Genomic DNA, 27561 nt, shown 5'->3' on the forward strand with positions numbered 1-27561 from the left:
ATGTGAGGATGTGTTTTTAAAAGTTAGGACCAGGCCAACATAAATTCGGTTCCTGCACGCTCGAATTAAAGGAAATAATACTATGTGAATAAACACACACCTACTAGAGTCTCTGGATTCCAACAAATGGGGCTGCCTTGAAGGTAGAATAACTGTCAGGTTTGGTAAGCATATCTTTTAGGGTCTTAAGTCTCATGAAATATTCACTTCTATGGTGAAAACTTTTAAGAGTGAGGGTGGTTAGACACACCAACAGCTAGAGTGTGGCTGAGAAAGACACAGGTCAAAAATTTAAACCAATTAAGGCAAAACTGGGATACTATACATTTTCCAGGGCTGCGCTGTCCAATGTGGTAGCCACTGGCTGCACATGGCTTTATAAATTTAACTGAGACAAAACTGAAAATCATTTCCACAGTTCAAGTGCTCAACAGTCACATGTGGCTAAGGCTTCTACGCAGTCAGGTCTTACTCAATAAAAGCCTACTGAGGGACTTCCCTGGTGGCGCAGTGGTTAAAAATCCGCCTGCCAATGCAGGGGACATGGGTTCCATCCCTGGTCTGGGAAGATCCCACATGCTGCGGAGCAACTAAGCCTGTGCGCCCTAACTACTGAGGCTGTGCCCTACAGCCCGCGAGCCACAACTACAGAAGCTCGTGCTCCTAGAGCCCGTGCTCCACAACAAAGAGAAGCCACCACAATGAGAAGCCCGCGCGCCGCAACGAAGAGTAGCCCCCACTCGCTGTAACTAGACAAAGCCCGCGCGCAGCAACGAAGACCCAAAGGAGCCAAAAATAAATAAATTAAAAAAAAAAAAAAAAAACTTACTGAGTGTACCAAGGAGATCAGAGCTTGAGATAAATATGCCAGAACCTGCAGGACTGCTTTGTCCTGCAATGTCAAGAAGGGATATCAAGCAACTCCAACCCCAGTAGTCCATAAGCAAAAGGATGCTTCCCGGTGTTAGGAGGCCTCCTGGTTAACGGGAGACTCTGAGAGAACACACTGGAATGGTCTCAAACTTACCATGGTCACTGTACCGCCTCTGCTTCTGGCTTGAAGAAACACTTCTCTGTACTTTGTGGTGAGGAGACTGGCCAGTACTGTTGTTGAGGTCACTGCTTGGCCTAACCTTAGCAAGTGAAAGATTGCTGCTAGAACTGGAATCACTAGCATCCAGCTAAGAGAAAATGAGAAAAACAGAGCAAACCACAACACGAGCCCAAATGGTTTATTATGAAACTAAACTTACAATACACAAACCTCTCATAAGTAGTTCACTGAGAGAGAAGAATCAGTGTACAAAAATGACAACCCTAAACTCAGGCAAAAGTATTTTTCTGACTGTTGGAAAAACTCACACAAGGATAAGTATTTATGTTCTTCCTTCCAGGCTTTCTCAAAAAACTTAAAACGCCCTATTTATTTCATCTGATACTTTACATCATTTAAAAACTACTAATGACCATAGGTTAACTTAATGGAAGCCAAATTATTAAAGGTTATTATCTTAAAGTTAAAATAGTATCTCATAATAGCCATAGGAGTTAGTTATTTAAAGGTAAATTTAAAAATATTATCAAATGTTATACACACTAAAAAAAACCTAAGAGTTTACATGAGCTAATAATTCACAAAAAGGATATTGTAGGTTTTTATCTGATTATTCTTACCTCTGAAGATTTCCTCCCCAACAACAAGTATGTAGCTGTGATTTCATCATATTTCATCTTACTAAGAGATTCTTGAATTTCATCTTGTGAATATCCCATTCCCACCATAATATCTAAAAGAAGGGTATAATATAGTTTATGTGTTTCGTTTGGTTAAGAAATCATTATGTTATAGGGTAAAATAATTTCCTTTATTTGACCCAAAAGATCACACATTTTCTAACATAAACGGGCAGTTGGCTTATTTCTGAGTTACTGAGTGCTATTACAGGAAACTGCAGATAAGTTCCTAAATATGACAAAACATATAAGCTGATTCATGTAACTTATGCTTAACTTCCCATTATCCCCATTTTAGGCATACACGTATGAATCAAAACAGAAATATGATACTTGTACATACACCAACATGCAGGCACAGAATAATTACCTATTCTTTTCTGGTCTGAGATGTCTAGTTCTGGTTCAACAAATGGTTTTAGTTCATCTTCCTCATGCCCTGCATTGATCCACCTGTCCTTCATAATTTGCTGAAAGGTGAACTGTTCATTAGCAGCATAAAATGAAACATTCTGGTAATCACAATATTTAGGAAAGTTTATTTTCAACATTTCATCGATTATGGCCCAAAGGATAACTTTTAAAAAATGTCTCAATATTACCTAAAAAACCCCAGGATAATATTCAATACATCATACAAACCAAGCAAAGTTCTAAAAATACTTTAAAGACGCTCCAAAGTTGTTCCTTATTTCCACTTATGTGATTACCTCTAGAGTGCCTCGTTTTATTGGATTTAGCACCAGGAAACGTTTGAGAAGGTTTTCACAGTCTGTGGACATGTAGAAAGGGATTCTGTATTTCCCTCTTAATACTCTCTCTCTCAGTTCCTTTGGGGAGGCAGAGAGGAAAGAAAACTAGTGAGTCAACTTTTAGGTTAAAAAAGAACCTAAGAACCAAGAACCCCACTGAAACAACGTTAACACATTAACTCTTATCATTTTATAAAATCCTTTTAGCTTTCTGAAGAACATGGATGCAACCACTTCTTATACCTTTAGGTTCTGTCCATCAAAGGGGAGTGACCCGCTGACTAGAGTGTAAAGAATGACGCCGAGGCTCCATACGTCCACTTCCGGCCCGTCGTATTTCTTGCCCTGGAAGAGCTCTGGGGCTGCATACGGAGGACTGCCACAAAACGTATCCAGTTTACTGCCAACAGTAAATTCATTGCTAAAACCAAAGTCAGCTATTTTAATGTTCATATCAGCATCTAACAATAGATTTTCAGCCTAGAGGGAAAACACCAAGACAAAAATGAAATTTAACCAAAATATAATCAGAACTGTGACAGAATCAGGCATTTCACAAAAGCTTTTTGTAATGATGTAAAGTTAATATACCCTAATGAATAAGAAAACATTCTTTTTAGAGAAAAAAAAATAGGAGCTAAATCAGAATTCCTCATTTTTCAGCATTAATAACCAGTAACAGATATGAGGTGTAGTCATCCCTCAGCCTTCTTAGGGGACTGGTTCTAGGACCCCCTGTGGATACCATAATCCATCATCATACAAAACGGTATAGTACAGCCAGCCCTCCTTAGCCACAGATGCAGAACCCGGGGATATGGAGGCCTGACTGTAAAGACTGATTCTAGCACTAATTATACAGCAAATGTCCATGATCAATAACATCTTTAAAGAGCTTTTTAAGAACAAGGGGCTTTTAAAAAATAGATACTCGCTTTAGGTGGATAGCCACATTTCATAAACACTGCTAAGTAAGCTGTATAATGGCTATTATTGAGGAGGGAGCATCCTAAACTTCATTCAAGATAGAGATCACAGTCTTTTCCACTTGTTTCAACAAACATTTACCAGGTGGCAGTTACACACCAGGTGTCATATTAGTGTCTGGATATATAGAGCTCCGCGGCATGTGGGATCTTCCCGGACCGGGGCACGAACCTGTGTCCCCTGCATCGGCAGGCGGACTCTCAACCACTGCGCCACCAGGGAAGCCCAGGAAATGACAATCTTATTTGTGTTTTTAAAGGACCATTCTGGTTACAATGTAGGAAACAGACATGGAAGAAAGAGGCAAAACTGGAAGCAGGGAAGACCAGGCAAGAGGTTAGTGTAGTAATCAGGTATGAGATATGCTGGTGGTCTGGACTAGGAGAGTGTGAGTGGGGACAGAAAAGAGTGAGCTCAAGTGATACTCAGGAAACAGCAGCAAAAAGACCTGGGGTCTGAGTGGACGGCAGAGTAAAGGAGAGAGAGGCACCTGAAGGACAGTCACCACAATGAGAAATAAAAATTCAAGTTTAGGAAGGAAGAGTTTAGGTGTTGAACTTGCCGAACCCGAGCTACCTGAGGGATGCTGAGGTGAAGGTGTCCTTTTGTCAGCTAGACACTAAATCCTAGAGGAGAGCTCTGGCTGCAGGAATGGATCTGGGGGTCATCAACATATAGGTGGCCACTGCAGCTACTGGAGTGGATGTGAATGCAGCAAGGGTGGGTGAGCAGAGAACAAGCAAACTGATAACAGTTATGTGAGGAGAGAAAATAGTGAATATCAAGTTAAGAGAGAATCTAAACAGTGTTTAGAGAAATGCAGCTGTGAAGGTAAAGAGGAAAAAAAGGGTGTACCAGGAAGGGGAATCGGGGTGGGGAGGTTTTTCGGTAAAAGAGGGTATAAACTTGAGCATGTTTTTATACATGCTGCTAGTGACACGCCAGCAGAGAGAGAGGGCGGATGAAGAAGGGAGAGATGGGAGCAAACAGAGTGAAGCAGCCCCTGGAGGGACACAGGACCCAGAACACAGAGGCAGGGTCAGCAGAGGCACCCCGCTGTCCTGTAACAAGAGGGAAATCCTGAAAGGTTAAGGGTGGATGCAGGTGCAGCTGGGAAAGAGGGAGTTTCTGCCTGGTGTTTCTATTTTCTCTGTGAAATAGGAAACCTTATCCTATGCCAGGAGTGTGGGCAGAGGTGGAGAACCGTGAAGTAGGTCTCATTTAAATACCACTGCTGTTAACAGGAGAGAATGCTGACTAGAAAAACAGAAAAGGATGCCAGGCAGCACTGCGGACACTGTCCAGGTGAGAGCGTGCATTTCTGGAGGCCCCCATCTGTTTGGTGGTAGGATGATTTTTCTCCAGAGACCAACTATGAGCCGCCTTAATTGAAATGTAAAATATATCTTAGGATTTTTTAAAAAATTTAATAACACAGTCTAATCTATGCCTCCTTTGAGTCATGAGCACTGGGAGAACTGAGCACACACAAGGAAAGTGTCACTAGGAAGGGCACTAGGACTCACCTTGAGGTCTCTGTGAACGATCCGCTTCTGGTGGCAGTACTGAACTGCAGACACTATCTGGACAGGAGAGATGCAAGGTTATTAGTCATCGTTGGTGCAGAATACTCAGTGAGCACTCACTTCAATGTCTGCGTGGATCTCTAAATATAATTTTCTCATGCTCTGAACTTTTCAATTTGGAGAGACTGAGAGTGAGTGCAAGAAGAGCTAAGTGAGGCTGTTCTGTTCTTTCTAATTTTAACGAGAGAATCTCTTCTTGAGCCCTGCCCCAGATCAGAAGGCTCTGGTGCAACTTCTGCATGCCCACGTCGTTAACTCAAAACCAAGCCGGCAGTTATGGACTATCGGCGCTGGGTGTTTATCCAGGCTGGTTCTCCCCAGCCAGTCCCTACAACACTCTCTTCCTTTTGGCTAATGTAGGTTCAAGGACAGCAAAACTGACTTCACTTCTCTGAGGACCAGCTTCCTCTTCCGTAAACTGGAAGGATGAATGTTGTGATGTGTGTGAACTACAAACAACGAAAACTATGATGTGCTTTATCAAGAAGAATCCCTCCTACTCTCAGCAAATGATGTGCTTCCATTTAGCCAACTTTTGATTACTCCTGTGATTAGTGCTGTTATTATTATTATTTTTTTGGCCGCGCTGTGCGGCTTGTGGGATCTTAGTCCCCCGAGCAGGGATTGAATCTGGGCCCTCGGCAGTGAACGTGTGGAGTCCCAAACACTGGACTGCCAGGGAATTCCCTGATTGGTACTGTTAAATAACTGCTCTACTGAAATTTCACACTTACTAGCAATTTTTAAGTCTCCTTGTCTAATTATACAACTTTTATATTCTTATTATAAAAACTTTAGGGAATACAGAAAAGTACATACAACAATATGCTTTTATAACCAGCAAATAGAGGTGACATCTCCTGTTATTCTGGTGCATTTGCCACTAGTCTCTACTTTGGTATTACATATGTGTATTTAAATATATATGATTAGGGCCTCCCTGGTGGCGCAAGTGGTTGAGAGTCCGCCTGCCGATGCAGGGGATACGGGTTCGTGCCCCGGTCTGGGAGGATCCCATATGCCGCGGAGCGGCTGGGCCCGTGAGCCATGGCCGCTGAGCCTGCGCGTCCGGAGCCTGCGCGTCCGGAGCCTGTGCTCCGCAACGGGGGAGGCCACAACAGTGAGAGGCCCGCATACCGTCCGTAAGTACGTAAGTACGTAAGTAAGTACGTAAGTAAGTACGTAAGTAAGTACGTAAGTAAGTAAATAAGTAAGTAAGTAAATAAATAAATAAATAAGATTACACATCTATAAAACTGGGGTTATAATGAAAATACTGCTTGTTTCTCCAAATCATCATCAACTTTGTTGTAAGCAACATGCATGTAACTACACTGGACACAAAAACTCAGAGAGGGCTGTTCTATTGGTTGCTATTTTGGTTCAGAATTAGCAGCAAGGATAAGCTGGGCTGGGGTTAGGGTGGGAATGATGCCAAAATCAGGGCTTCACTAAGCAGCTTCATACTTTATAAAGTGCATATGCAGAAGACCAGCCCACTCAAAATCAACTAAAGGTACACAAATTCCAATGCCAAAATATCAGTTTTAAGAGCATCTGTTAACAATTACGCTGTTCTATATTCTGTCAGCATGAAAACTGGGACAGTGAAATATCAATAGATTTGTTTCCCTCAAAGTAACAGGTTTATTGCCTAGGAAGGACATCGGTAAATTTTACCTTACTTCTGCCTGATCAAATTTTCCCTGTTCCCCCCAACCCGGCCCCCATATTGAGATTTCTCTCATAGGTTATTTTCAAATTCTGCTTCCGAACCAGATGTGACAATGTCCTACCCTTTCTCAAAGAGAATTTCTCTTCTTTTACTTCCAAACAGCTCAAAGCTAACCTGATGCCACAATAACCTGAAAGTACTCAACTTTCAATTATTGCTTTTTTGCGTTCTGCTTTTAAGGTAAAAGCAGTTATTTCCAAAGAAGGCTGACAACCCAGATGTTTCCCAGGTGAAATAAGAATGCACGCCTAATTCACTTCCAGCAACACATGAAAGAACACAGGCAGCAACACCAGCAACCCACCCAGAAAGAGCTGAGGGAAGAAGGCGGAGCCAGGAACCTCTTCTCTCTCTTTGAAAAGAATGAGAGCTCAGCCAGCATAAATTAGAACAGCATAAACAGTAACAAGGATGAGAGTGGGGAAGGAAATGGGAAGAGGGAAAGCCATCTGCTGATGCATATGGAAAGAAGGGCCTATTTCTGACAGAAAACAGATCAAGCATAGTGTACTCTGTGTGTGGCACACCTTTCTCTTTGTAATAAATAGGAAAACTTTTTATTTCATCAAAGTAACTATGACATGAACTTTTGGAAGGCATGGCAATTAGAAAGAGAGAAAAGTGGAAGCACCAATATGCCTGATCCTTCCAGGTTTAGTAAGTGGACTTAAGGAAACACTGTGGCAGGAGAAAAGATTACATTAATTGTAAGCACTGTGAACCAAGCCAGTAATTGTACAAGTACATAAACTCTCTTTCCTGGACCAACTAACAGGTGCCCCCAATAATGCTTCAGAATTTCTGCAGGAAATTAAGATAAGAAGCTGTGTGATAAATGTCCAAGTATCCCTGACAAGTCAGACCCCACCTGGGGGATGGGAGGAGATGGACGAAGAGAGGACAGGTCTAAGCACTGAACTGCTTCCCTGGAGAAAGTCCAGGCTCAAACCTGCTGTTGTCGGCTGGCAAGAGCCTTTTCCTCGCAGTCAATAAATCATATTTGCATAAACATTTGCAAGTCAGATAGATTCAGCTGAGTGGGAAGGAATTTCAGTTTTACGAGGCAAAAAAATCTTGACTTTTAGGTGGCCAATTTATAAAAATTAAGAGTACAGTTATGGAAAGGGCCAAACAGACTTGTTTTGTAATAAAGAGAAATTTGAGCTTCCTTCCATAGACCACAGGATAAAATGATATCAGAACTGGAAAGGATTTCAGAATTAATCAAGTATAACTTCCTCTTTTTATAGCTAGAAAAACTGAGGATCAGAGAATTTAAATGATGGCCAAAGTCAATTTCAACTTTGATATCTAACAGGTTTTAATTCAAAGTACCATTAGTACTTTTAAATCAAATTAAATTTAAGCAACAGCAAAAGTTCAGAAATTTATTTGTAAGTCCTTAACTGTAAACACTAGACTAAGCAAATCAAAAGAGGCAACTGTTAAGAGAAATCTTGAAAATCGGTTAAACTTGCCTTTCTAAATATTGTGAAACCCTTAAAGACTCCTATCTATACTTCAACCTTAACAACCTTAAATGTTAATAAAACAAACATTTAAAGGTTCTGAGAGAAATGAGGCTATATTGCCATTTAAATACAGAACTTAAAACTATGGGAGGACAGCGTTAATTTAGAAGTAATAAAGTACCTGCTCCTTCCTTTAATCTAAATCAGGGGTGGGCAAATTATGGTCTGTAGGCTCAATCTGGCCCACCACTTGTTTTTGCAAATAAAAGTATCATTGGGACACAATCATATGAGTGTATTTATTCACATATTGCCTAAGCTGCTTCTGTGCTACTACAGCACAGTTAAATAGTTGCAACAGACTGTATGGCCTACGAAGCCTAAAATACTTACTATCTGGCACTTCACAGAAGGAGTTGGCTGATTCCTAATCTAAGGAAGACCGCATCATAATGATGAAGGATTTTAGTCCTGCAGTCGGAGGACGTGTCTCTGACTCAATGGCAGCTTTCCTACTTGCCAGTCATCAAATTTTGGGCAAGTTATGTAGTCTTCCTGTGCCAGTTTCCTTATCTTTAGCAAATGGGCATAATACTCTCTTTTTTTTTTTTTTTTTTTTTTTGCAGTAGGCGGGCCTCTCACTGTTGTGGCCTCTCCTGTTGCGGAGCACAGGCTCTGGACGCGCAGGCTCAGAGGCCATGGCTCACGGGCCCAGCCGCTCCGCGGCACGTGGGATCTTCCCGGACCGGGGCATGAACCCGCGTCCCCTGCATTGGCAGGCGGACTCTCAACCACTGCGCCACCAGGGAAGCCCCAGGCATAATACTCTTTACTCACAAGGCTGCTCCAAGATTTACATTAATGTAGGTAAAGCACTTATCCCAATATTTAGCAGGTAATGATCAATCAAAAATAGTAATTGTTATTAGAGAGTTAAGTCACCTTTATGCTTAAAACCTATTTATTAAAATGAATGTCTCTTTAAGGCCACGGGGTAAAACAAGCAAGAAGGTAAGCCATTAATTCACAGGTTAAGTTCTGTTTGGTTTTGGCTTATGTAAGACAAAACTAATAATGAATTTTGGGATTGTGCCACTTCTTGCTAAAAACTTGGAAATGGTTTTCTTTAATGCAATCTCAAGTGTCTGCAAGGCTCTTGCTTTTTAAGGCTCAACTGTCAAAAAACTAAGGTTAAGAGTGGGACTAAAAAAAAAAAAGTGGGGCTAAAATTTCAATTACAAAGCTAGAACTAGAACCCATGGTTGCCTCTAGCACAGTGCCTTAGGCATGAAAGCACTAAATAAACTAATCAATTTTTGTTGTGTTGAACTGAATGGCCAAAGCCTGATCCGGCCTATGGGCCTTATGACATTTATAGAGGCAAACACTTGTTTGCTTTAGAGTTTAAGCAAGAAAACGTATTAAATCAATAAATTAAAGGTGCAGCAATCCATACCTGTCTAAATTTAGATCTTGCTTCTTTTTCCTTCATTCTTCCATGTGCAACCAAATAGTCAAACACTTCACCTATAATTGAGAGAAATAAAAGTAAGCAGAAGTCCTACTTCTGAGCATTAACTTTCCCATAAACTGAAAATGTTTCACTTTTAGCAATGCTCTAATATTAATTTTTTAAAATTTATTTATTTGTTTATTTTGTGGTACGCAGGCCTCTCACTGTTGCAGCCTCTCCCGCTGTGGAGCACAGGCTCCAGAGGCGCAGGCTCAGTGGCCATAGCTCACGGGCCCAGCCACTCCGCAGCATGTGGGATCTTCCCGGACCGGGGCACGAACCCGTGTCCCCTGCATCGGCAGGCGGACTCTCAACCACTGCGCCACCAGGGAAGCCCGCTCTAATTTTAATTTTTAAAATATAGGTATGAAGATAAACAGAAATATGTGGAATCTGAACTAACTTAGCCTTAACTATAGGCAAAGTTTATAGATAAAATCTTTTAAGCTAAAGATAAGCCTTAACATTAAATTCTCATATGTTTAAATTATACACCTTTTATTTTAAAGGTTATGTTTCCAGTATGCTTTAATAAAAACTTGGTAATGAAAAGTGAAAGTTAAAATGGTTAAGTTATTTGTGTTAAAAGAAGATGTCTTCACTATAGGACCATGACAAAAAAGCATTTCCTGAATATACTCATTCATTCAACAAATAATTATCGAGTGTCTACTAACTGCTGAGAAGCGTTCTAGGCTCTGGGGAAACACAGCAGTGAACAAAGCAAAGTCCTTTTCCTCATGGAGTTTACACTCTAGGAGGGGGTAGACAGATAATAAACAAATGAATATACAGTATATCAGATGATAAAAAGTACTGTGGAGAAAAGTCAGGGGAAAGAAACAGGAAGTGTGTTTGTGTGTGTAAGCATTGCACTGACTACTGTGAGGGAGTGGACACTAGTTATCTGGGAGAAAGATTCTAGACAGAGACAAGAGCAAGGAGGCCACGAGGCTGGAGAAGCGTGAACAAGGGAAAAGGGAGGAGTGAACGAGCACAGAGATGGTAGGAGAAGCGAGATCAAGAGGAGTCCTGTGGAGGCTGTTCTAAGTGAGAGGAGAAGCAGAGGAGAATATGAAGTGACAGGCTTCTTAGAAGGATCACTCTGGCTGCTAGAGGGAGAAGAGGGTTAGGGCTGAGGAAGGGACCGGGAAACCGACTGGGGAGAGCACAGTATTCAGGACAAGAAAGAGGGTGGCTGGGCCGAGAGCGGGAAACGGCCGTGGTGGTGACAAGTGGGGAGATTCAGGACACAGTGCAAAGGAAAAGCCAACAGAACTCACTGGTGGACGTCTAGGTGGTAGTTTACACAGTATTAATTCCTCAGGGAAGAGAAGTGACATTTCAAGGAACCTATCAGTACTGCCAATTGCTTATCAATTTGGAATAAAGAAACACCTCTGAAATCAACAAAGAGTACTAATTTAGCAAATTGGATATAAAATGTGTTTGGGGAAAAAAAATCACATTTACTTCATACAAATAAAGAATATTTCCATCAGCTTAGTGACAACAGTTAACTAAAATATTTTGATACTTAAAAAGTGCTTAGTTTCAGGACTTAAATATTTTTGAGGAAGAGGTTATTCTGAACTGTACATTAATATCTCTGACTTAAACTTTTAGCCCTAAATTTGAATAAATTTTAAAATATTAAATGGGTATAAATATTTTGAAGTTATCACTGACTACCTAATGATCTTTTAAAAGGAATTACCTATTGTTAATTTACACTACACAATTCATTTAACTATGATGAATTATAAAATTAAATATCAGCTCAGTAAAATGTCAGTATTTTCTATGAGAATGACATTTCTATTTGCAGAATAATACACTATGTCAAAACAAGTGGTTAAAAAGTGAAGACAAAGATGCGTGCATAACATATGGAACAGTTTTGACTTTTTAGAAAAACGTAATGGATTAAACCCAGTAGTTGTAGAGTCACACAGATAAAGTCCAAGTCTGTCAATATAATTTTAAAATATTTTAAAATTCAAATGCAATATAAACCTGTTAAGAGATTTTGGAACCATAAACTCACAGTCTCTAAGTTATAAACCAGGAATACAACCCAGATCTCTTTATTTTTCCCCTTATTAAAAATGCATTAACACTCAGATTAAGCAGCTGAATTGAAAACCTCTAAAGGCTATTATTTATTAGGAGAAAAAATTGCAAACAGTGGCTCTCCCTGCTCAGGTCACGGCCCATGTGGTTGATGAAAGGACACAGGACAGGACAGTTCAGAAGGCCCTTGGTTTTAGTTCAGGTCCTGCCACTATAACCAGTGATGAAACCACTGGCATAGAACAACCATTCAGAGCCTTAGGTTCATCTGTAAAAATCAGGCAATTGCCCTGGATGACTTCTAAGATTCCTTCCAATTCTAAAATTCCATGATTGTACCAAATTGAAAAATACGAGGCGGGGGAGGAGCAGGCAGCCATTTCTAAAAATTATTTATTTATTTATTTATTTATTTAGGCTGCGTGGGGTCTTAGTTGCGGCATGCAGGCTTCTTGGTTGTGGCATGTAGACTCTTAGTTACAGCATGCGAACTCTCAGCTGTGGCATGCATGTGGGATTTAGTTCCCCGACCAGGGATGGAACCTGGGCCCCCTGCATTGGGAGCACAGAGTCTTACCCACTGGACCACCAGGGAAGTCCCTAGGTAGCCAATTTAATGAAACGTTTGTTGTTCAAAATGGCACATGTATCAACAATAAAACAGCTGCCCTGGAGATGGTGCTTTGTTGAGCTGATTAAAACAAATGGCCCAAGCCAATAAACCACCACCACCACCAATCAGTGCTGTTATAATGCTAAGCAATGGCACCGAGCCCTCAAAGGAGGGCTGTGCTCCCATGCCCAGTAAGAAGCTCAGAGACATGTAACTTATGAGGTCACACTGCCAATGAGAGGCACTGGCTGGACTGACTCCATGTCTGTCTTTTCTGGAGTCCATCCTCTTCCTGGATGGACACTTCTCAGATGTTTTTGACTTCTCCTACAAAGAGCAATCTCTAGGACCCTGGTACCTAAAATAGATGGGAACGGAAAGCCGTGACTGACTGACCAATCAGCAGAGGCTATATGGTGTCGGAAGGCTGGGCTCCAGGCCTGGCAACATGACCACAGTGAGATTTCCCAGCCTCCATTTCCTCAAGGGTAAAAGCCCATCGCTCACCGCCTGGCCACATCACCGAGGCATTGTGAAAGTCAAAGGAGACCAGGTAAGAGAAAAAAGCACTTGTACACTGCAGTGGCTACACAAATGAAATGATTATGAACCGTAAGATGAGTAGATAGCATTCAAACTCCGTATAGACTTATGGTTCTACAATTAACCTTCAGCTCTTCCTACTGCTCCTCAACTGCGAAAATCCCAACTAAATTCTCAAACCACACATTTAAAAGATGAAACACACAACTAATAATGAACTAGGAGTATGAAAAAGTAGTGCCAGGGGTGTGCCTGCTCTGCCCACAACAGGTTTACAATCTTTTATTTAATGGTTAACTCACCACAGTGAGGCTGTGATTCAACTTTCTGTCTCCAGGTTCTGCATCCTGGATCAAAGTGCTAACAAAACAAAACTCTACTATAATCAAAACAATTTAATCTATACTGTAGAGTTAAATAGAGTATGTCTCCAGTAGTTTATAATTTAATTAATTCAGTTCAATTCTTATTTGCTGAGTATCTGCTATGTGCCAGGCACTATGCTAGAGACAGGGAACACACAAACAAGAAAGCTTCTGCCTTTCACAAATAATGAAAACTCACACACAGTCCAAAAACTACAAGCATAGCCCAACCATAACCCTAAAATAAGAATCTTTGTAAAAGATAACAGCGATATACATTCATTTCATAAAAGTGTCTACATGTATACAACCTTATAGGCAAATAATTACCAGTCCTTAATCTTTATTTTAGGGAAGTCTAACCATAAACACGGTGACCACCATTTCTGGCCTTGGGAAATGACGGACACCAATGACATAAAAATCTGATAAAGACGTCCATCTAACATGCAGTACACATTTATTTCAAATAGGCTAATGCACTGATATTTTTGAAAATTCAAGTACCGGAACAAACAAAATGTGCTATATATACACAATTGAATATTATTCAGCCTTGATAAGGAAAGAAATTCTGACACAGGCTACTAAATGGATGAACCTTAAGGACATTACGCTAAGTGAAACAGGAAGTCACAAAAGGACAAATATTGTATGATCCCACTCATATGAGGTCCCTAGAGTAGTCAAATTCATACAGAAAGAAAGCAGAATGGTGGTTGCCAGGGGCTGGGTGGAGGGAGGATGGGGAGTTACTGTTTAATGGAGACAGAGTTTCATTTTGGGAAAATGAAAAAGTTCTGAAGATGGATGATGATAATGGTTAACAATGTGAATGTACTTAATGCCACAGAACTATATACTTGAAATGGTTAAAAGAGTAAATTTTATGTTATATCATAATAAAAAAATCCAAGTATTTGCATATTATCAATTAATGATGTGAATAATGAAACACTTAATAGCAACCCACAGAACTGCTAGGAATAAACCTTCCTGATTCTCATCCTAGTGTATTATGATTCTGAATGTTAAATGAAACTTTAACAATTATCCGTGTGGGCTGTGTGGTTGTGTATTCTTCTAAAAGGGAAGAAAGAAAGAAAAACAATTTATAAATTTCTTACCTCCACTGGCATACTCCATGATTAGGTAGAGTGTTTTGTCAGTTTCAATGACTTCAAATAACTTCACTAGGGGAGGGGAGAAGATACAGGAGAAAAAGAAACAAATGTCCACATGCACAGTACTATGTACATATAAACTATAACTACAAAAAGTAACTTTTTCCTGTTAAAGATTTTAATAGCTGGCCCGCTACAAAAATCTTTTAGGAAAATTTATAATATATTACAACAGCAGAAAAGATTTTATAAAAACATGGAATTCCATAAAAATAAACATAGTTTCTGGGTGCTCAAACGGTGTAACTTCAGGATGCACTCAGCAGTCTAGTGAAGTGTATCTGCTCTCATTTCATCCTGTATTACGTCTATATCTGTTCTATTCCTAGAAGTGCAAGTCCATTCACTTGTCATTATGGCTTAGGATACATATAAGGCTTGAGACTTCTGTTGCTTGGGAAACTTATCACAATTCTCAGAGAACAAGGTCCCTTTGTTTCTTTTCTTTATCTTAAAGATGTATTTTTTTTCATTTTTAATTTATTTTTTGGCTGTGCCATGCAGGATCTTAGTTCCCCGACCAGGGATCCAACCTGAGCCCCTGGCAGTGAGAGTGTGGAGTCCTAACCACTGGACTGCCAGGGAATTCCTAAGGAGGTTCCTTTGTTTCTATTCTAAAGCCAGAGATGGCAAAGTAGAAGGGATTATACTATAAATAATTGAAAAGAACTTTTTAAAAAGAATTATTTTCAATGGGTCAGTGTGACTACTATAGCAGTCTCTTGTTACAGATACAAATAATATTTCTATTACTGCTAATTCATAAAACCATAACAAATCAATCAGAAATATAAAATTTTTAAATGAAACTGAAGTTAATCTCTCAAGCTATCAAATCACTATCTCCTGTATGTACTTTGGTAATACATACTTTACAATTAAATTTAGCAAAAAAGGGAGCAGGGAGGGAGAATGCTAATCTCTTATATTGTGGGTTATTTTCTGATGCTTTAACACAGAGTATTAGATCAAATAAAGTACCTTACACAGTACTGGATGTGTTTGTCGAACTGGTGAATAAAAGTATCATATCATTTCTAAGATGATATATGTTCAGGCTGTTAAGAAAAATTATTTAAAGAAATTTAAGGCATATATGCTGGTAAACCATCAACATATAAATAACAGCTTTCTAAAATTCCAATGCAAGGGGAATTCCCTGGAAGTCCAGTGGTTAGAACTCCTAGCTTCCACTGCAGGGGGCTGGGGTTCGATCCCTGGTCAGGGAACTAAGATCCTACAAACCACGTGGCCCGGCCAAAAAAATAATAATAATAAATAAATAAAATAAAATAAAATTCCAATGCAAATATTGGCTCTTCTGTGTAAACTATTTTAATCCAATGGGAATTTAAATTTTAGAAATTTATATTTTCCAAGATATGTCATTTAGTAGTAAGTACAGAGAACTCTAATCAGCATACAACATAAGTAATTAAAAAACAAAACAAAAAGGTTTAAGTTAGCTAGTTATTGGCAGTATTTTTTTGGTGGGAAGTTGGAATTTGAAATCCAGAGTTGGCTAGCTAGTTCCCTATGTCTTTTAAAATATGATTCAATGTACCAGTATTTTCTTGGGAACACAGCTAGAGCAGAAAGTTTTACACCTTTGAAAATCGTAACTCTAACTTACTATAATTCCCTCTTCTCTATCTATAAATTAAGTACAATTATGACATTTTCTAATATATTAAAAATTAGAAAATTATAATCTGATTACATATGTTTCTACTGAATTAAAGCTTTACATTAATCTTTTAACCTATCTTTAGTAATTTCAAAAAGTTAACAAAAATGATCACTATATATATACACATATATATTCTAAAAGTATATCTGGGCTGGGAGAAGGGAAGAAATCTCCTGTCACTCCTGGAATATATGTTTAGCTTTATGACATACTTTCAAGAATGCATTTAGACCCAAAAGTATTTAAGAAAGCAGAAAGTACCTATGTTTGGATGATTTAAAATCTTCATTATTCTTACTTCTCTGAAGAGCTAAAAAACAAACACACACACAATTCCCCCAACACAGGTTATTAAACATTATATATATATATTTAATGAAGATATATTTATATTCCATGGTTGCAATATAAATGTAAATTTTCTCTTAGATAACTGATTCACTGATAATGTTTAGTAGTCCACATCTAAGAAATGGAAATCCAGGGTAATTATGAAGTAGTTTTGTTACCTAATACTAAATACTTTAATTTTATCTTATGAAAAAGCAGAGGTCCCAGAAGAGGACGATATTTTGCTATTGTGAATTATACTTTGAATTATATTTTGCTATCTTGAACACAGAAATCAGATTTAAGCAGGAATAGTTTGTGATTAGACTTAGTCTGATTCAATAACTACCTAGGGGTTCTAATTCTGCAAATCAAAACTTGTATAGTCACAATGAACGGCATCATGATAATTCCAAGTAATTCTATAAGAAGATTTTGAATAAAACCACTTCAAGCTGACTACGCATCACACAGAATAAGGGGAAATAGTAAATTGTAGCACAAACACATGCTGTGAGTTCAGAGGCGGGTCACAGCATTAGGGCCTGGGCTAATATGAGATTTCAGAAAATAACAGAATTTTAGAGGTCATCTTATACAACCCTCCTGCAAACAAATGGAAACCAGAAAAAGAGAGGAAAAGATCTTCCAAGGTCCTACTATCTTTCCATGGGGAATATGGCCAGAACCAGTCTCCCAGCACCCAGTATACTATACAGCCTACAGGAGGCAAGGTTGGAAAGCGGTTTGGGAAACGAGCAGCAGCTGGCTATGGGAAAAGGAAGTTGGGGCTCTCCCTGCGCTTGTCCTCGTCCACCAGGTCTGATCTAGAACTGAATCAGCAGCTAACAGCTGAAAGGCATGGTATCTGACCTACAGACAGCTCAGAGCTTAAAAACATGTAATCAAGATGAAGAGCCTTCCTGTCTAGAATACTGGATCATCCCTAAAGGCAGGAGCACTTTTATCTCCAACATAAATACTTCCTATTGCTGTTGTGGTCATTCCCACATTTTCTGTTCTGAGATGAGAAGATAGCCTCCCTGACAACCATTCAGGCTTGAGTTCTTTCTTAATTTCCCTCTGTCAAGCTAACACAGGAATCTCATTTTCCAATCCATCATAGTTGGACTTGTAGCTATAATTTGAACCTCCCAGTTATTTCTACAAATGCTAAATTAGAAGAGTGCCAAGTTGGATATCATACTAACACAGCTTAGGACACTGCATTTAGAATGAAACCCTGACCATGGCAGCCTCTGCCTACCCTCCAACCTCAGCTCCAGCCACCCTGATTTCTCTCAGATATTAGAACATACTAAGCTCTTTCCTTCCTTAGAGTCTTTTTCCTTTTCATCCTTCAAGACTCAGGCAGATTCTCTAAAAACCTCATCTAAGTAGGTCTCCTTTGTTTTACATCATAGCAATCTGTTTACTTCCTTCCTAGACTGTTTTGATAATACATTTCTGTTGACCAGTTCACTGCTGTGTCCTCATCCACAGGGAGCACGTCTGTCTCCCTTCACTACTGCATCCTTGAATCCAAACCTGGCCCGCAACAGGAACTCATTTGTTTGACAAATGCCTGCAGGAAAGCACTAACTACCAAGAAGTGTGGTCTGAGCCAGGCTCCTCAGCATTCTAATGACCACACTGCTTTGAAATCCTGAGTAGCAGAATGCCTATCACAGGGTTGTCGTAGTTCTGCTGGCGAGAGAGGTCAAATGAAAGCGACTGTTTTTTAAATCCCACTAGCAGTGCGGCACTAAAACATCAGAACCGAAGTGATTAGAACCAAAGAGCAGGGGAACAAAATGTAACTCTACGGGGATTCAAGGGAGGGAGAGCTCACTTATGTCTGGGGTAGTGGGCACCATGGAGGTAACTGGATTTATGTAGTTGAAAATGGGCTGGCTATGTGTGCTCCATGTATGTGAGCAAAGACAGGGAGGTGCAACCAATTAAGCCTATTTAAAGAAGACCAAGTGATCCATCTGGCAGAGCAGTGGGTTTCCAAGTGTGGGCTTCAGGCCACCAGCATCAGAATCATTAGGGTGTTTGTGCAAACTGTAGGTTCCTGGGCTCTACCCATCACTAGATCTGAAATGGGCCTTGAGAATCTCACCTTTCAACCACCACCCCAGGTGCGGTGGTTTTCAAACAGGTCCACAAATCCTTTGACAATCCTCCCCTCAAAAGGCAGAACTTAATACCCCTCCCTTTGCGTGGGGGCTGCACTGAGTGACTTGCTTCTAATGAACAGAGTAAGGCAGAGGCGATGGTGAGGGGACTTCAGAGTCCGACTAGGTCGTAAAAGGCGCGGGGACTCCCTCCTTGCTCTCACAGATCACTTCCTTGCATGTCGTGAGCACACTGAGCACCTCAATGGACAGGCCCAGATGGCAAGGAAATGAGGACTCATACCCACAGCTGGTGAGGAACTGCAGGCCCTGGACGAGAGCCAGGTGAGAGGGCCTTTTGGAAGCAGACACACCAGCCCCCATCAAATCTTTGGATGCTGCATCTGTGGCTCTCACTCCAAATGTCTTGAGAGCACCTGAGCCAGAACCATCCAACTAAGTCACTCCCAAACACATGACTCACAGAAACTGTGAGATGACACACGGTTCTAAGTTGCTAAGTTTTGGAGTAATTTTTAGAGAGTAGTCGTACACCACCGGTAACACACTGAAGTTTGAAACTCCCTGAGTCACACACAGCAGAGGTGACACCCAGGGCTGCGCTGTGAACACAGAGGAAAGGCGAGTGGCAGCAGGATGAGTGGTACGAGCTTACGCTGTAGAAAGAAGAGCCGAAGGCTCCCCAGCAGGACGGTGTCAGGGTATTGCCAAAGTCACTTCACACGCCCACCCCTATCAGAATTATACGTCAGGAAGAAATGAGGTCATAAACTCTATACCAAGCTAATCAAAGGGGGTGGGGAGAGGAAGCAAAAAGCTAATAGTGATCAAGTGTCACCTCTGGCTGAAGCTCAGCACTAGATGCTTCAAGTCTATGAGCCTCTAACTTAATTGTCCCAACTCTGTCAGGTGACTACGATCATCTCCAATGTACAGGAGAGGAGGACTAAGAAAGTTAAGAAACTCGATCAAGTTCTCTCAGCTAACACGTGCTGCAGCCCAGAGTCTGAGGTGTCTGACTCCAGAGTCCACACTCATCTCATGAGTCCAAGCAGCCACCTTTGAAATGTACAAGTAAAACAACCGACAGATTACAAGCTGGCAATACAGAAAAATCCAGAGCAACAGGTGGGTACTGGCACAGAATTTTTTAAAAAGTTGACAATTTGCATATATGGTTAAAATGCCAGAGATTTCATTTATTTGTATCAACTGTGAACCTGATGGCTGAAGATAAATTTGGATATAAATAATTTATTGAAAAGAAAACATGAACTTTAAGCAAAGTCCCTACTAGGATTGTACAACATATTTTTTAAAGTTTTGCTACTATAAAAGGACATTTAAATAAGATGTTCACCTATTTCTACTATCTTATTTCTCTACATTCCCTTTCAACCGTATGCAGATGCTAGTTGTAAAAAATAAAATGAAATAACACAGAAATGTGTAAAGTGAAAGAGTTCTCTCCTCATCAACTGATCTCCACCCTCTACACATCTTCCCATTTTTATGTCCTTTAGGAACTGGTAGATAGGAGAACAAACATCTCTAAAGGCAAAGACACGGACCCTGGTGACGAGAACACTAAACACACTAAGCCTACAGAACTACAGAGTAAAGAAATGTCCCCAAAGCCTGTACTGAGCATGTACAGGAATTATCCTTGGGAAAAAACAATTTTACCAACTGATATAAAAATAAAATGAGCATATAAGAGACAGCAGAGGGTGGGGTGAGATGTTACCATAGTCATTAAACTGTGATCTAAATCATCATGACCAAAGTGTTCAGACTTGCTTCTCCAGATATACAGGTATGAGACAGAATGACCAGGCCAAAGGTTGAGAGCCTGTGCTTTTCATGGCAGCTGAGTGACACGCTGGATGACAACTCATGTGTTAGAAAGAATGGACAGGAATATAATCGCCCACCTTTTCTTTACTAGGAAAGAGGTGAACTATAAATCAAGATTGTGAGTAATTATTAGCTGCCTTGGATGAAGAGAAGGAGATACAGGTAAGAAGCATTCAGGGGGTAAGGGAGAGGGAGGCAGAGTTGAAGCTGACACCCAAGTTTGTGAATCTGGGTGCCACTCTGAGACAGAGAAGACTCAAGCTGCAGCAAGGAAGGTGAGTCTGGCTTTGGACATGCCATGTGAGGGGCAGTTAAGTGAGGGTACTGAAAGCAAAGCATGGTACTTAGTATTTGGGTCTGAAGCTCAGGAAAGAAGTCTGGGCTAGAGATAAATTTTGTAGAATTATTAGCATAGGGATAGTATCCTTGGAAGGAAATGACACCACCTAACTGTAAAATGAAAAAACAGAATCATCAACGAACAAGCATTTCAGAGAGAAGAGAGCTGAGGCCCACAGTGAAGACTCAGAAAAGGCAGCCAGAGTGACAGAATGAAATCCAGACACTGGAATCTAATGCCTACCACAGACCTACAAGTGGGGTCACAAACCTCTGTTTGTAACCAGCTTCCCATACCCTGGAACATCTCTGGGGTACTTCATGAAGGAAAGAGAGAAGGATGATGTACCTGCTTTTTTCCTCATTATGTCCCTTTGTTTCACTTACCACACTGATCACAGCACCTCTGCTGAACAAAAGAACAAATCAAAGACCCTCTCAGACAAAACTGAGGGAGAGAGCCTAGCAAAAGCCCAAAGAGTTCGTGGAGAAGGAACTGTCAAAATGCTCTGATGTGAAAAAAAAAAAAAAAAGTCTTTGCTTTTCTATAAACAGAATACCTCTAGAAGAACAAATAGAAACTGATGCCACTGGTGGCCCCAGGGCAGGGACCTGGATGGATGGAAGTCAAGGGGTAGATGAAGACTTTGCCTTCTATACTTTTATCTGTCCTTTGAACTCTGAATCACAACTGTAGTATCTATCTCCTCTCCTCCAATTAATTTGAATTTTAAGAAAAAGGTGGAGAATGAACAGAGAAAAGTGTTTTTTGACAAAAGGGGAATTACTGAAAAAGAAAACTGCTGTATTCTGAGGACTGTTAACAAGAAGAGAGTTTACTCTTCCTTTTCATAGTGTGGGCCAAGGCTGCTGATGGGTGAAAGGCAGGCAAGTCTTCCAGGGAATATCTTTAAAGTCCAGCAAATATGACAGCCAGCACAGTAAGGCAAAACTTAAGGAGCTTAAAGAGAGTTTAGTTACTCTCAGAACCACCCTAACATTAAAATAAACAACAGAATAGGAAAGTTAACAAATAACAGAGAAGATAAGAGCACTATTAAAGACCATTTGTTTAACACTAGGCAAAGGCAGTGACCTATCTCCTACCCAGGAAGAGCTGTCTATAGATGGGGGGAGATATATGTGTGGGTGTACTACAGTGTAATTAACCAGAATTGTACTGATATCATGTAGGTTATCCCTAACTTTTTGCTGTTGTAACATTACAATGAGCAAGCATCCTTGTATATATACATCCTCATACACTTATGCAAATATATTGGCAGAGTAGATTGGGGGGCCAAAGAGCATACATGCTTTTAAAATTTTGTTAGTGCTATATTACTCTCTAAATATATATTAATTTAAACTATGTCAGCAATAACAGAGTTCCTCATTCTCTACACTCTTGCCAATAATATGTATTATCAGTTTTTTGCAAATCTGGTGAAAAAACGTTATCTTTTCAGATATTAAACATTTTTTACTTGAATATTGACCATCTGTCCTACTAATTGCCTGAGTGTATCTTTTGACTATTTTCTATTAGGTTATATACTCCTGTTTCTCCTCGATTTGCAAGACCTTTTGTATAGTATGGAAATAAGACCTTTGTCTGCCATAGCAGAAAATGTTGGGTCCTTACTCAAATTCACCCTCTTTCCTTTGCTGACTTTCATGAGCAATCCTTTCAACTTTTTTAGCTATTTCATCTATTGTTTACTGCATATTTCTAAAATGCCAGATTATATTGCTTCCTTGATTTTCCATTTTAGACACTGTCTTGTGACTCCCACTTTGGATTTAGCTTTCCTAAACCCTTCCAAACACAGACTTATGCTTCCCCTCTCCATCCTCTTCATGAGGTTCTATTACAGTGTTGGCTAAATAAATATTATGTTTAATTTTTATTGCTAAAAGTAGTACATATCGTTTTAAAAGTCGAACTGTGTAATGTAATATATCTCTCCACCCTCAACCCTTGTTCATAATGTCAAGCACTTTCAACTCAGGTATTTGCTGCCCTACTTCTTTTTTTTTTTTTTAAGATTTTTTTGGGGGGGGCTTCCCTGGTGGCGCAGTGGTTGAGAGTCCGCCTGCCAATGCAGGGGACACAGGTTCGTGCCCTGGTCCGGGAAGATCCCACATGCCGCAGAGCAGCTGGGCCCCTGAGCCATGGCCACTGAGCCTGCGCGTCCGGAGCCTGTGCTCCGCAACTGGAGAGGCCGCAACAGTGAGAGGCCCGCGTACCGCAAAAAAAAAAAAAAAAGATTTTTTTCTTTTGACATGGACCATTTTAAAGTCTTTATTGAATTTGTTACAATATTGCTTCTGTTTCATGTTTTGGTTTTTTGGCCACAAGGCATGTGGGATCTTAGCTCCCCAACCAGGGATCGAACACGCACCCCCTGCATTGCAAAGTGAAGTCTTAACCACTGGACCGCCAGGGAAGTCCCTACTACCTTACTTCTGAATAGCATGCTTGTGTTGTTATTCTATGATTTCTTAGCCCCTCCCCCTGATATTAGCTATTTTCTTAGTATTGGCAGTGAAGATTTAGCTCTCTTACATCCTGTCCCCCACCCCACATCCCTTCCCACCTTCCTCCTGATCAGTTACCATAATATTTGGCTAAAGTATTCAGTTTACATTATACAAATATTCTTTATAGCCACACTAGGAATGCATTTCCATTCTTTTTATTTATCAAAAATGTTTCTGATTTCCTCTGAGCTAATGACTGTCCCGGTTATTTTGTTCACTTAGGTTTTCTATATATCTCTCACTTTACTAATTCATCCTTAAGCTTTGTAACAGAAGTGTATATCTCCTCTCAAATACTTTCAAATAGTCACGTATTCTTTCTTTTCGCCCCCTGGAAATATGCATATTCTGGAGGCCTCTGTCCTGCTCTCAAGGCCTGCTGTGTTGGATTTCCTGTTCTAGACCCTATGCTCTTCTCTTTTTTAGTATTGTCCCCCCTTGTGGTGAAATATCCCACCAATAGCTCCTGAGGAAGGATAAGTGTATGATTAAAATCTTGCAAGAATGTTCTGATTCTATCTTCACATTTGATTAACATTTTGGCTGGGTAAAGAATTCTAGGTCAGGACTTCCCTGGTGGCACAGTGGTTAAGAATCCGCCTGCCAACGCAGGGGACATGGGTTCGAGCCCTGGTCCGGGAAGATCCCACGTGCCACGGAGCAACCAAGCCCATGTGCCACAACTACTGAGCCTTTACTCTAGAGCTTGCGAGCCACAACTACTGAGTCCACGTGCCACAACTACTGAAGCCCACGCGCCCAGAGCCTGTGCTCTGCAACAAGAGAAACCACTGCAATGAGAAGCCCGCGCACCGCAACAAAGAGTAGCCCCCACTCACCACAAGCAGAGAAAGCCTGCGCACAGCAACGAAGACCCAAAAGCAGCCAAAAATAAACAATTAAAATTAAAAAAAAAGAATTCTAGGTCATAATTGTTTTCTCTCAGAAATGTCCCCCCCCCATTTTAATGAGATATAATTGACATAGAATACTGTGTAGGTCTAAGGTTGTACAATGTGATGATTTGATACACATATATACTGTGAAATCTTCACCACAGTAAAGTTAGCTAACACATCCCTCACCTCACATAATTACCATTTTGTTGTTTTCGTTGTGGTGAGAACATTTAAGGTCCACTCTCACAGCAACTTTCAAGTACACAGTACTTGTTAACTATAGTCACCATGCTGTACATTAGATCCCCGGAACTTTCCCTCTTGTAACTGGAAGTTTGTACCCTTTGACCAACAGCTCCCCATTTCCCTCAACATCCCCACCCCCTGGCAACTACCATCTACTCTCTGTTTTTATAAGTTCAATTTTTTTAAAGATTCCACATATCACTGATATCACAGAGTGTTTGTCTGATTTAACTTAGCATAATGCCCTCAAGGTCCATCCATGTTGTCACAAAGAGCAGGATTTCCATTTTTACAGCTGAATAATATTCCTATTATTATAGGTTAGAATATATAATAATAATACTCCTCCTCACACTTTCTTTATCCATTCATCTGTCAATGAACGCTTAGGTTGTTTCCCTAGCTTGGCTATTGAGTATACAATGCAACGAACATGGGAGCTCAGATATCTCTCTGAGATAGTAACTGCATGTCCTGTGGATATACACCCAGAAGTGAAACTGCTGAATCATATGGTAGCTCTAATTTTAATTTTTTGAGAAACTTCCATACTGTTTTCCAAAGTACTTGTACCAATCTACATTCCTACCAACAGTTCACAGGGTTTCCCATTTCTCTACACCTCTGTCAGCATTTATCTCTTGTCTGTTTGATAACCACCATTCTAACAGGCTGAGGTGATATCTCACTGCAGTTTCGATTTGCATTCCCTTGATGGTTAGTGATGTTGAACACCTTTTCATGCACTTGTCGGCTATCTGAATGTCTTCTTGGAAAAATGTCTATTCAGATCCTTTGCTGCTTTTTTTTTTTTTTTTTTCTTCTTTTTTTGCGGTATGTGGGCCTCTCACTGTTGTGGCCTCTCCCGTTGCGGAGCACAGGCTCCGGATGCGCAGGCCCAGCGGCCATGGCTCACGGGCCCAGCCGCTCCGCGGCATATGGGATCCTCCCAGACCGGGGCACGAACCCGTATCCCCTGCATCGGCAGGCGGACTCTTAACCACTGCGCCACCAGGGAGGCCCCCTTTGCTGCTTTTTAAATCGGATTATTTGGGGTTTTATTTGCTACTGGTTGTAGGGGTTCCTTTTCTCCCATTTTGTAGGCTGCCTTTTCGTTTTTTTTTTTTTTTTTTTTTGCTGTGAAGTTTTTTGTAGTCCCACTTTTTTGGCTTGTGATTTTGGTGTCATATTAAAAAAAAAAAGTCATTGCGAAGAACAATGTCGAGGGCTTCCCTGGTGGTGCAGTGGTTGAGAGTCTGCCTGCCAATGCAGGGGACACAGGTTCGTGCCCCAGTCTGGGAGGATCCCACATGCCACGGAGCGGCTGGGCCCGTGCGCCATGGCCACTGAGCCTGTGCGTCCGGAGCCTGTGCTCCGCAACGGGAGAGGCCACAACAGTAAGAGGCCCGCGTACCACAAAAAAAAAAAAAAAAAAAAAAAAAAGAACAATGTCGAGGAGCTTTTTCCCACTGTTTTCTTCCACGAGCTTTATGGTTTCATATCTTCCGTTTAAATCCTTAATCCATGAGTTAATTTTTGTGCATGGTATAAGACAGGGGTCCAGTTTCATTCTTTTACACATGAATATCCAGTTCTCTCAGAATTTTAAAGGCCTCGATACATTTCCTTCCAGCTTACAGTGGTGTGGAATGGTAATGATGACATTCTGTTACAATTCTTTGTGACCTATTTTTTCCTCTTCCTTCTCTTTAATTTTGATGTATTTAAGTTTTAATATACCACAGATTCAGTCTCTGTGGTACATTAGCATTCAGTCCAGATATATTGTGGGTCTTTTGTCATTTACTGCATTGGGCACTGAGCCTTTCAATCTGGAAATTCAGGTCCTACAGTTCTGGGAAATCACCTTCTGTTAGTCTTTGATAATCTCCCCTCCTATCCCCAGTTCTTTTTACAACACCTCTTTACCAGAAACTAGACCTCCTAGATAGGTACCTCAATTTCACATGGTATCTTTCTTAATTTTCATCTCTATGAACTTCTGTAATACTTTCTGAGAGATTTCCTTGACTTTATTTTCCAACCCCTTTATTGAATTTCTTTCTAATACCATAAATTACCCTCTCCCCAACAGTCCTTTCTCAATGCACCATGTTCTTCTTTCATGAATATAATGGTCGTTATTGCATTCTGTCTCCCTCTTTTTAAAATCTTTGAAAACATAATTATAGTTTGTTTTTTTTTTTTTTTGCGGTATGCGGGCTTCTCACTGTTGTGGCCTCTCCCATTGCGGAGCACAGGCTCCGGACGCGCGGGCTCAGCGGCCATGGCTCACGGGCCCAGCCGCTCCACGGCATGTGGGATCCTCCCAGACTGGGGCATGAACCCATGTCCCCTGCATCAGCAGGTGGACTCTCAACCACTGTGCCACCAGGGAAGCCCGTGTTGTTGTTTTTTAAAGTAGCTGAGTTTCCTCTTCCCGTGTTCCTTTCTCTTTCTTATTCCTGTTTGTTTTAGTTTCAGGTTATCCTCAAATATCTGGAGATTCTTGGCTGTCCTCCCATATTTAAGAGAAGCACCAAAATGCTGGACTAAAAGTTATATATATAAAAGCTGGACCATAGGATGACCGGTCAAAGATTAAGTAGATTCACTGAAAGACAATAAATGTCTCTATCTATATTTTCATTTAACTCAATTTTCCTGGAGAAGAATCCTCCAATCTCCTTTTCAGGCAACACATGAAGGGCTAAGGAGTTCTGGGAGGGGGCTTCCCTGGTGGAGCAGTGGTTGAGAGTCCACCTGCCGATGCAGGGGACACGGGTCCGTGCCCCGGTCCGGGAAGATCCCACATGCCGCGGAGCGGCTGGGCCCGTGACCCATGGCCGCTGAGCCTGCGTGTCCAGAGCCTGTGCTCCACAATGGAAGAGGCCACAACAGTGAGAGGCCTGCGTACTGAAAAAAAAAAAAAAAAAAAAAGAGTTCTGGGAGGCAAGC

The 27561-nt window shown here is 40.7% G+C and overlaps 1 protein-coding gene across 6 annotated transcripts in view; it reads right to left on the reverse strand.

Moving 5' to 3' along the window:
• MARK3 (microtubule affinity regulating kinase 3) overlaps nt 1-27561 on the reverse strand; it is a 108197-nt gene that overhangs the window by 24722 nt on the left and 55914 nt on the right. For 4 of the 6 annotated variants that reach the window (XM_060095583.1, XM_060095581.1, XM_060095580.1 and 1 more), the window contains exons 4-12: nt 16509-16557; nt 14501-14566; nt 9723-9793; nt 5000-5056; nt 2730-2966; nt 2445-2564; nt 2105-2204; nt 1675-1787; nt 1028-1181 (exon numbers count right to left, since the gene is read on the reverse strand). In XM_060095583.1, coding sequence (XP_059951566.1) covers nt 1028-1181; nt 1675-1787; nt 2105-2204; nt 2445-2564; nt 2730-2966; nt 5000-5056; nt 9723-9793; nt 14501-14566; nt 16509-16557 — 967 coding nt within the window. The remainder of the gene's footprint in view (nt 1-1027; nt 1182-1674; nt 1788-2104; nt 2205-2444; nt 2565-2729; nt 2967-4999; nt 5057-9722; nt 9794-14500; nt 14567-16508; nt 16558-27561) is intronic. The other 2 variants (XM_060095584.1, XM_060095582.1) reach the window with 1 other exon arrangement.

Source organism: Mesoplodon densirostris, chromosome 4 (assembly GCF_025265405.1).
Source record: "Mesoplodon densirostris isolate mMesDen1 chromosome 4, mMesDen1 primary haplotype, whole genome shotgun sequence".
In the NCBI taxonomy this organism is placed as follows: domain Eukaryota; kingdom Metazoa; phylum Chordata; class Mammalia; order Artiodactyla; family Ziphiidae; genus Mesoplodon; species Mesoplodon densirostris.